Below are 9,713 nucleotides of genomic sequence, written 5' to 3'. Positions count from 1 at the left end.
CTCTTGAGTATCGATGGGTTTGGGCTTCCTTACGGTGGTCTCTTGTATTGCTGTGCTCACCTCTTCCTCTCTTTTTTTTTAATGCAGAAACGAGAAGCAGAAGGAAGAAGAGGTTCGTGTCCAGCCCCCGCTATGTGGAGACTATGCTGGTGGCCGACCAGTCCATGGCCGAGTTCCATGGCAGCGGGCTGAAGCACTATCTCCTGACACTGCTCTCCGTGGCAGCCAAGCTGTACAAGCATCCCAGCATCCGCAACTCCATCAGCCTCGTGGTGGTGAAAATCATGGTCATTTACGAGGAGCGGAAGGGACCTGATATCTCTTCGAACGCGGCTCTGACTCTGAGAAACTTCTGCAGCTGGCAGAAGCAGCACAACCCGCCCAGCGACCGGCACGCGGAGCACTACGACACGGCAATCCTCTTCACCAGGCAGGTGAGGGACATGAAGGTCAAATCCATCCCCATGCCCTGTGCTCCCTACCCCAGAAGGCCCCCTCTGCCAGGAAACCTCCAAAAAAGTGTTCAGAGACAGTCTCGTGTCATGACAGCTTCAGTGAAGTAGGCTAAAAATTAGATGAAGTGCTTTTTATTTTGTTAGTCTTTTGCTGTTTGCAGCATCTCGGGTGAAACTCACAGTTTGTGCACTGTGTTTCTGCCCCATATATTTTTAGCAGATTTAGGATGGAAATTATGCATTTTATTTCTACGTGTAACCCTTGTGTATGTTCCAGAGACAGATTTTTGCCATCATACCCATTGAAGTGCTGAATATTTATGCTCTTTCCATAAGTAAAGGCAAACTGCCAGGGCTGGATGGTTCTTGCCAAGGTTAAGTCTCTGATCTGATTAATAATGAAACTGCCTTTTTTTACAGGACCTGTGCGGTGCCAAGACATGTGATACTCTTGGGATGGCTGATGTGGGAACAGTTTGTGATCTAAACCGCAGTTGCTCTATCATAGAAGACGATGGTTTGCAGGCTGCCTTTACAACAGCCCACGAACTAGGTACTTGAAGCTTTGAAAGGCGATTTCACGTGATTAACTGAAGCCAGCTTGATGCTGAAAAGCAACTGCCCAGCCTGCACCGCAGGCTCACCCAGTGCAGTCGGGAGGAGGCAAAGCTTTGCCTTGCAGCAAGGTTGAACTGGGGAAAGCAAATCCAGTCTGCACAGCATTGTCTGCGAGAGCTGTGTGTTTGACTGACTCCAGGAAAAAATGGGGAGAGAAGATGCAGTGCCATCTGCTTGAAATCTGGCAGCATTCAGATTCGGGTTATTACTTAAAAGACCAGGCTATGAGCAGCTCTAGAGTAATATTTAAAATACTATTGGTAATGCATAGGACAGACTTCCTGAAATCACAGACTTTCTTTTTTTTTTTTAAAGGCCACGTGTTTAACATGCCTCATGACGATGCAAAGCAGTGTGCTGGTATTAATGGAATAAGCCGGGATTTCCACATGATGGCATCTATGCTTTCCAATCTGGATCGCAGCCAGCCGTGGTCTCCGTGTAGTGCCTACATGATTACAACATTTTTGGATAATGGTCATGGTAAGGTTATTAAGCTTTCCATTCATGTGGCATTTAAGCTCTTGTGCTTTACTGCTCTGCTTTTTTTTTTCTTTTCTTTTTCCTTTTTTTTAACAGTGCTTTCTGCTTCAGCATAGAGTTAACCATTTGCATGCTGCCAGGGAATTTAGAAGACACTTAGTTTTACAGAAATGGTGGCACAAATGGACTCAACGACTTCTGTCACAAAGCAAATGCAGTTCCCTTTTAAAACTGAATTCACTCACAGCATCATCTGCCTTTTTTTTTTTCCCTTTTCGTTTTCAGGTGAATGTTTGCTAGACAAGCCCCACAAACCAATCCAACTCCCTTCTGACTTGCCTGGCACTCTGTACGATGCCAACAGACAGTGCCAGTTTACATTTGGAGATGAGTCCAAGCACTGCCCTGACGCAGCCAGTACGTGTACAACGCTGTGGTGTACTGGCACTTCTGGAGGACTGCTCGTGTGCCAAACCAAACACTTCCCTTGGGCAGACGGCACCAGTTGTGGGGAAGGGAAGTGGTGCATGAATGGCAAGTGTGTGAATAAAACTGAGAAGAAGCATTATGATGTAAGTATTGAAAAAGAAATCAGAATGTATCTTGGGGTTGCAGAGTTGCATGGAAAATGCTGCAGTGGGAGGAATCAGTTAAAAGGGGTTGAATTGATGGAGGCAGACAGCTAATAAAACAAACTTGGAGCATCTAATGAGTAGTTTAGTAAAAATGAGCATGACTGTGGTTTTTGTGGTTTGGTTTTGTCTTTCTCTTACTGTATTAACTTTTGTTCTGCTACTGCTTGTCATTCCAGACGCCAGTGCATGGGAGTTGGGGATCCTGGGGGCCGTGGGGAGAGTGCTCCCGGACCTGCGGCGGTGGAGTGCAGTATTCCTTCAGGGAGTGCGACAACCCCATCCCCAGGAACGGCGGGAAGTACTGTGAAGGGAAGCGCGTACAATACAGATCATGTAACGTCGAGGACTGCCCGGACAATGATGGTAATCTTTTCCCCATTTCTGAGGCAGAGGATTGGTGTCTTGTGGAGGAAGAGCATGGCCAGGGATGATCTAATGTCCACCTGTCTTTTCTCTGCCTGCAGGCAAAACATTTAGGGAGGAACAATGTGAAAAGCACAATGAGTTTTCCAAGTCTCCCTTTGGAAGTGGACCTGCAGTGGAGTGGACACCCAAGTTTGCTGGTGTCTCTCCAAAGGACAGATGCAAGTTGGTTTGCCGAGCAAAAGGAACAGGATACTTCTTTGTTTTACAGCCAAAGGTATTTCAAGACTTTCCTTCTTCTATCTAATATGAGTAGGATCTTTATTTTCTGTCTTTATGTGAAGGGTCAAAGGGTGGAGAAATCTGAAATTTATGTTTTTCTCATATTGAAGTTGGATTATTCCTCTTCCTTCGTGTACAGCTTGATCAGCACAAGCATGCTATAGCTATTCTGGCACTGTCCTTGCAGTTATTTCACATGTACTGCCTCTTCTACCCACTCCACCCTGGTTTCCTTTCCTGTCCTTCTACCAATTTGATTACATTGAGACATGTTCAGAAAACCAGGGGGGAACTTTGCCAAAACATTGGTGCTTTCTCATAGTGGTTACTAATACGCTGACAGCTTAAAATAAACATGAGGAAAAATGTTCATCTTGCACAGCTACTTGAACTCACTGTCATCAGATGTTGAGAGCCAGTAGCTACCAGGGCGATGACACAGATGTTTTTTGTAGACCAGTACTTCTAGAAATAGAGGATATGTTGAACAACATTAAAAGCAATGTTAATACTGTACTTTGAGAACATGACTGCCTTCTAGTGACATTAGAAAACAATGTTCTTTCTTTACTTGAAATCGGTAAAACAGTTTTGTAGGAGGGGGTATTAGAGAAAACTGAAATTGTTTACTGTTTCCTCTCATCATGACATCATTTTTGCAAGTGAGATGAAGTAGCACTGCACACCTCCGGCCATGGGCTGCTTTGGTTTTTAGTTTCCAAAGCCCTGAAAATACAGGTGCTGCAAGTCTACCACCTGTCCATATCTTTCATTTAGTATATGTCTGTGTTATGCAGTTCCAAAGCAATGTGCATCTTCTAATCAGAGGCCTTGTTGTTTGTTTCCTGCAAAGGTTGTGGATGGCACCCCGTGTAGCCCCGATTCCACGTCCGTGTGTGTGCAGGGGCAGTGTGTGAAGGCTGGCTGTGACCGTGTGATAGGGTCCAACAAGAAGTTCGACAAATGCGGTATCTGCGGTGGCAACGGATCCACTTGCAAGAAAGTTTCTGGCACACTTGTAAGAGCAAAGTGAGTATATATGAGCTGCTTTTGCTTTGTTCTGGTGAATGTTTTGCGGCTGGCTTTCCAAGTCAGTGAGGTGTTGCCCAAGTTTATTGTTGGAACTGAGGTCAGAACCATCTGACTGAGGATAACTTATAGTGGGGTGCAGCAAAAGAAAGCCCTTACATGTGGGCATGTCTCTGCGAATGTGGGATGTGACTTTGGGAATCCCTTAATCCATTAATTAGGTTGGCGGCTCATGACCTAAACGCTTTGACTGAAAAGGAAGTTTAGCCTTGTACTGGGAAGCTTCTTCCCTCTCACTAGGGAAGTGGGCAGGACTCAGTCTTTCTCTTTTCTCTCGGGCAGGCCCGGCTACCACGATGTCGTCACCATTCCGGCTGGGGCAACCAACATCGAGGTGAAGCAGCGGAACCACAGGGGGGCGAGGCACGATGGCAGCTTCCTCGCCATCAAAGCTGCAGATGGCACCTACGTCCTCAACGGTGATTACACCTTGTCCACGCTGGAGCAGGACATCACCTACAAGGGCAGCGTGCTGAGGTACAGCGGCTCCTCCGCTGCCCTGGAGAGGATCCGCAGTTTCAGCCCCCTGAAGGAGCCTTTGACCATCCAGGTCCTCACGGTGGGGGACCTGCCGCAGCCCAAGATCAAGTTCACCTATTTCGTGAAGAAGCCCACGCAGCCTGGGTCGGAGAAGGCGCCCGGTAGAAAGAAAGAGTCTTTCAACGCCATCAGGGAGATCATCTCGTCCGAGTGGGTCATCGAGGAGTGGGGCGAGTGCTCCAAGTCGTGTGGCTCGGGCTGGCAGCGCCGGGCAGTGGAGTGCCGGGACCCACAGGGCCGGCCGGCCTCCGACTGCGCCCGGGAGCTGAAGCCCAGCAACCTCCGTCCCTGCGCTGACGTGCCCTGTCCGCAGTGGCAGCTGGGGGACTGGTCACCCTGCTCTAAGACATGTGGGAAAGGTTTCAAGAAGAGGTTGTTGAAATGCATTTCTTACGATGGCAGCGTGCTGCCACAAGAGAGCTGTGAGCCTGCCAAGAAACCGAAACACCTTATAGACTTCTGCAACGTTACGGACTGCAGTTAAATAGGACAAGTTGGGAAAGCTAAAAGTCTTTTATTATTTTAATAATTTTTTTTTTTCCTTCAGAACAATGCACTGAAAAAAAAAAAGAGGGCTAGAGGCAGCACATGTGTTTTTGCATAAAAAATTCATGGTAAAGATCCATTGAGGTGGGACAGTGCAAATACCTTTGGTTGGCTTTGCATCCTAAAAATACCCTGCCAACTGAAAATTTGATGGGATAGCAGACCCATGTCACTCATCTTCAGCAGATAAGGCCCAAAGGCATCATAATTGGCTTTTTTTTAAAGTCTATTACAAATTAAACAAAACAGGAGCAGTAAGACACGTTTAAGCAAACATTTTGGGGTTTGGTTATTTCTTCCTTCTTTTGGATTTACATTGTGGTACTGACCAAGTCCCCAGGTGTAGGAAGAGGAGGGAAAGTGGAGTGAAAAAGATAGCTTAAAATAATTGGTCAGAGCTTACCTACCTCACAAAGGGCAAAAAAGCAGGATTGGAAAAGGAGCTTTACCTATGTCATTCATGGCTGCTATTGTTACAGAGAATAGTTTTATATAAAAATAAAGCCATATTCTCTACATGTAAAGAGTAAGAAATATCAAGAATAGTCCGTCAACTTCACAAATGGCTAGACTTTTTTAAGTGCCTTTATGTCATCCCAATGTGCCTGTCCATTTCTCTCATCCACTCCGGTGCCATTGTGGTGACATATGTAATCCAGAGGCTAGAAAAAGTGGAAATCTTCATGGAACAGATATCTGTAGTTGCTCTTTGTGCCTTCTGCATACCTTCCACTGGCTTTTCTGATTCCAGCTTGGTCCTACCTTCCTGTCAAACAGATTGATGGAATTTGTGAGCATTTGAGTCATGCTTTGACATTCAAAACTTTTGCCTTACCCCAGCCAATGGATATTGTTTGCATTTGGGTTTAAAAAAAAAAAAAAAAAAGAAGAATCCCACTGTGAATGGAAACCTCCTACTGGCCTCTGATGGCTTTGTAGTGCTCGGTCACTGATAAGGTGGGAAGGCAAAGCTGAAGGATAGCAGGTCCATCCACAGCTGCATTCACAGGATTGAAGTTTGTGCCAGTTCATAGACAATGAGAGAATATGGCTTTCCATATGTATATAGTAAAATATATTACTATAGATTTTATATACTTTATAAGTATTTTATATTTCTTTCCCTTCTGGGAAGGGTTATAAATTGTAATAAATGCATATAATGAGCGTATTTATTTTTATACTTCTTGTCTAATGTGATCTTCTAAGTTATCGCTTTTTTAAAAGGACATATAACAAGGATAGAGTATTTATACAGTATAATATGTTACTAGAGGTAATAAAAGAACCCTATAAATTTTGGAAATGGAGTGTCTTTATTTCACTGGACTAAAACTAGTCCATCAAGCAGAAAGAGCTTGGAATCTAAGGAAATGTTATGCAAAAGGCCACTAATTAACTGTGTTAGTGAAGAGGTTTGGAAAACTCTACCTGTAATATCATACATCACATTAAAAGAGGTAATTTTGTATTTTATTACTTAACCACTAATTCATCTATTAAAAATCACAGTGCAACTAGACTGATGCTACTGGTTGTAATAACTGCTTGCAGAGGGAGTATTGCTGTCAGTAGTGTTTATAACCAGCAAAACACGTACAAAAGTAGTGTTCCCTGCTTTGGTTAACCTTACCCTAGTGGGAAAGGAGCATTCAAAATTCAAAGCCTTTAACAAGCACTCAGAGGTTTCCCCGCCACCAGTTTCTGGAGGCCCTCCTGATCATGCTTTTCTAATTAAAAGTACTGTATGAATGAGCTGTTCTGGCACTGTTGGTTACACTTTTCATTATGTTATAATAGATACTAAGCATCAAGAAACTGATTTTTGCTCCCTCATATCTGATCTCATGACCACTGCAGTCAAGGGAAAATCTTCTGTTGAGCTCACTAGGATTTTTGCCATGGAATTTGAGACATCAGTCATTTATGGATACTTTTGGCTTTATGTCATGTAAAAATCTATTAAAACTTCCTTTGCCAATGTTTCGACTCAGTCTTGCAGAAATAGTTCCTGCTCTATTCTACGGATAAAATCCTGGCCCCTCTAAAGCACATCATAGAAAAATTCTCATCACATCACACTTCATTGAGCATTACTTTGACATGCAAAAATACTGGGGAATATTTTGCTTCTAACATTATTTAGGAGGAAGTCAATCCCTTTCTGTATTTATAAATAGTTGAAAGCATGTATAAATACAGCAAATAACTATTTATATATATGTATATGTACATCTATATTTTATTACAGCAGGTTAAAATTAGGATTATATACAGTTTCAAGAGAAAACAAATTTTTATTTTCATTTTCTGCTGTTATTATTACTCCTTGTAGACTTCATATCCTAATATGTAGCTGGTGGTTGGTGTTACATGAAACAGTCTCCATTTAAGAGTCCAAGGAGCTACAGTCCTGAAAAGGCAACACCCTGTGATATCTACAGAATTGACGAGGTCTCATGACTTCTGAGTGATGGCAATGGCCCAAATATGCTCTCCTCAACCTAGAAGAAACATTCAAGGCAAGGCTGAGAAAGCCTTGCAAAGGAAATAGCTTCTCCAAGACCTATATGTATCAACTGAAGCCCAGCCAAGGTGCTGACATACTCTCACTTCTTGCAGCAGTGCTTAAAGAGGCTCTTGGGAGAGAAAAATGGCATTTCACAGGCACCGCCTTTCATGCTGAAGGGAATTTGGATCCCATCAAATACAGCCAATTCCCGCTTCTTTAACAAAAGGTGGTGAACAAAAGGTGGTGAAGTGTTCTGCATTTCCAAAACGCTGTGACCGCATTTGCTAGGTCAGTCAACCCTGTGGTTACTTAGAGCCAAGTGAGGAGACAAGAGGGGGTAAGGGAAATCAAACACATTTGGTGTTTTACACTAACAAATGTCAATAACAATTTTTACACTTTCACAAATGGTTTCATAATAAAATGAGTGATGGGTTAGTAATGTTTTATGACATACTGGCAGCCTATTTGCTATGGTAGCATTCATTTCTTTAGAGCACCAACAAAGCAGCAGGTCAGTTGTAGTGCTGCTGACCAAGACTGCATTTCCTAGTCATAGTTCACTGCCTATTTTTCTTTGATTAGATCATGAATTCTTGGCAGATGCATCTCTTATACAGTAATAAGGTTCATGAATCAGAGAATCATAGAATGGTTTGAGTTGGAAGGGACCTTAAACATCATCTTGTTCCAACACCCCTGCCATCGTCTGGGATACCTTCCAGTAGACCAGGTTGCTCAGAGCCCCACCCAACCTGGCCTTGAACACTTAGCAGGGATGGGGCATCCAAAACTTCTCTGGCAAACCTGTTCCAGTGCTCACCACCCTCACATTAAAGGATATCTTCAGTATATCTAATTTAGATTTCCTTGCTTTCAGTTGGAAGCCATTCCCTGTTGTCCTGTCACTACAGTTCCTGATGAAGGGTCCCTCTCTGGCTTCCCTGTAGGCCCCTTCAGACTGGAAGGTGCTATGAGGGTCTCTACACGACCTTTTCTTCTCCTGAACAGCCCCAACTTTCTTAGCCTGTCAAAATTATGAAAATTAGGAAACCCTTTTTTTTTAATAGAGCTGGATAACAGACAACGTGCTCCAAATGCTGTATTAATTAAGCAATGCAATCGAAGAACTGCTCCCTTCCAAGGCGCCCTTTAGTTACAAGAGAATCTGCTGCTCTGGGTGACCCAGCAAAGGGAAACAAGCAAAACCACTGGAGCATAGTTTAGTTGTGTAGCAATCAAGGTCACAATTAAACACATTCCCGGCACCAAGAGTCTGGCAATTTATAGGTGTTCTTACAAAGGACTGGGTAGTTAAGTGCTTTTATGTGCACGCCCATCACTGCAAGCAGGAATCTCAACACTTTGTTACTGACTCACAAGGAGCACTCCAGGGAGCTGGAGCAGCAATGAACTTGTGCGTGCCAGTGTAAGAGCAGGGGCCCTTTCTGCCAGCCCAGGCACTGCTCTTGGGCCACGGCCACTGGTTCCACTGGGCTTCAGACCCTAGGTGAAAATTACTGCTTTCAGCATGGTTGTCTCAGTTGTCCAGCTTGACAGGGTGGGTGGGACAGGTTCCCAGCACCCAGCATTTCAGCTGAGGACAGCCTCACAGCCTTTTGGAACCAAATTTGTCTGGCTTCCTCCCAGGTTCAGAGAAAACAGATGCGCTAGCTTCGGGTTTTTTAACATTTTTATGTTATAAGATAAATGACTTTAGCTGAGCAGACTGGTTGTGGCAGATGAAACCTGTATCTTCAAGTATTTTCAGAAGTGTAGGGAGAGGCAGGTGTCTCAATGAATGAGATGTGTCTTCCTTGATCACCTTTGGTTTCATTGCTTGCAAGGCTGAAGGATCTTCCAGGTCTTGGTCAGGCTAAAGTCTCCCTGTTGGCAGAGCGGGGCAACTGAAAGCAGTGTAGTGAGTAGCTCTTAGACATTTCTGACATCATCAGGCCAAAGAAAAACGTATTCCCGTCTTTCAGAGGCCTCAGGAACTTGGCCTTGGGACAGAAGGCCGGTCTGAGGGCTAGATCTCCAGAATCCAAACTTCAAATCCAGTCTTCACCATCTAAGTTCGAAAATAAGGGGGAGTTTGAAGAGGAGACTATTTATGCTGGAGAATTATCTGCCAGGCTGATTAGATGTGAAATGGTGGTATTTATGGTGGGTAAGTATTGTAAATAGTGT

General features: G+C 44.0%; 1 protein-coding gene across 1 annotated transcript in view; it reads left to right on the top strand.

Moving 5' to 3' along the window:
- The window catches only part of ADAMTS1 (ADAM metallopeptidase with thrombospondin type 1 motif 1), an 8,396-nt gene extending 1,403 nt beyond the window's left edge, over positions 1-6,993 (top strand). Inside the window, exons 2-9 of the mRNA XM_027887098.1 lie at positions 88-434; positions 876-1,008; positions 1,389-1,556; positions 1,842-2,128; positions 2,368-2,554; positions 2,656-2,831; positions 3,690-3,865; positions 4,208-6,993. Of these exons, the coding sequence (XP_027742899.1) occupies positions 88-434; positions 876-1,008; positions 1,389-1,556; positions 1,842-2,128; positions 2,368-2,554; positions 2,656-2,831; positions 3,690-3,865; positions 4,208-4,949 (2,216 nt within the window). The 3' untranslated portion in view covers positions 4,950-6,993. The remainder of the gene's footprint in view (positions 1-87; positions 435-875; positions 1,009-1,388; positions 1,557-1,841; positions 2,129-2,367; positions 2,555-2,655; positions 2,832-3,689; positions 3,866-4,207) is intronic.
- The last annotated feature ends 2,720 nt before the right edge of the window (positions 6,994-9,713 follow it).

Source organism: Empidonax traillii, unplaced genomic scaffold (genome assembly GCF_003031625.1).
Source record: "Empidonax traillii isolate 1590-97213 ecotype Southwest subspecies unplaced genomic scaffold, ASM303162v1 scaffold203:size1130161, whole genome shotgun sequence".
Taxonomy (NCBI): domain Eukaryota; kingdom Metazoa; phylum Chordata; class Aves; order Passeriformes; family Tyrannidae; genus Empidonax; species Empidonax traillii.
This window is presented reverse-complemented; position numbering and strand designations above follow the sequence as displayed.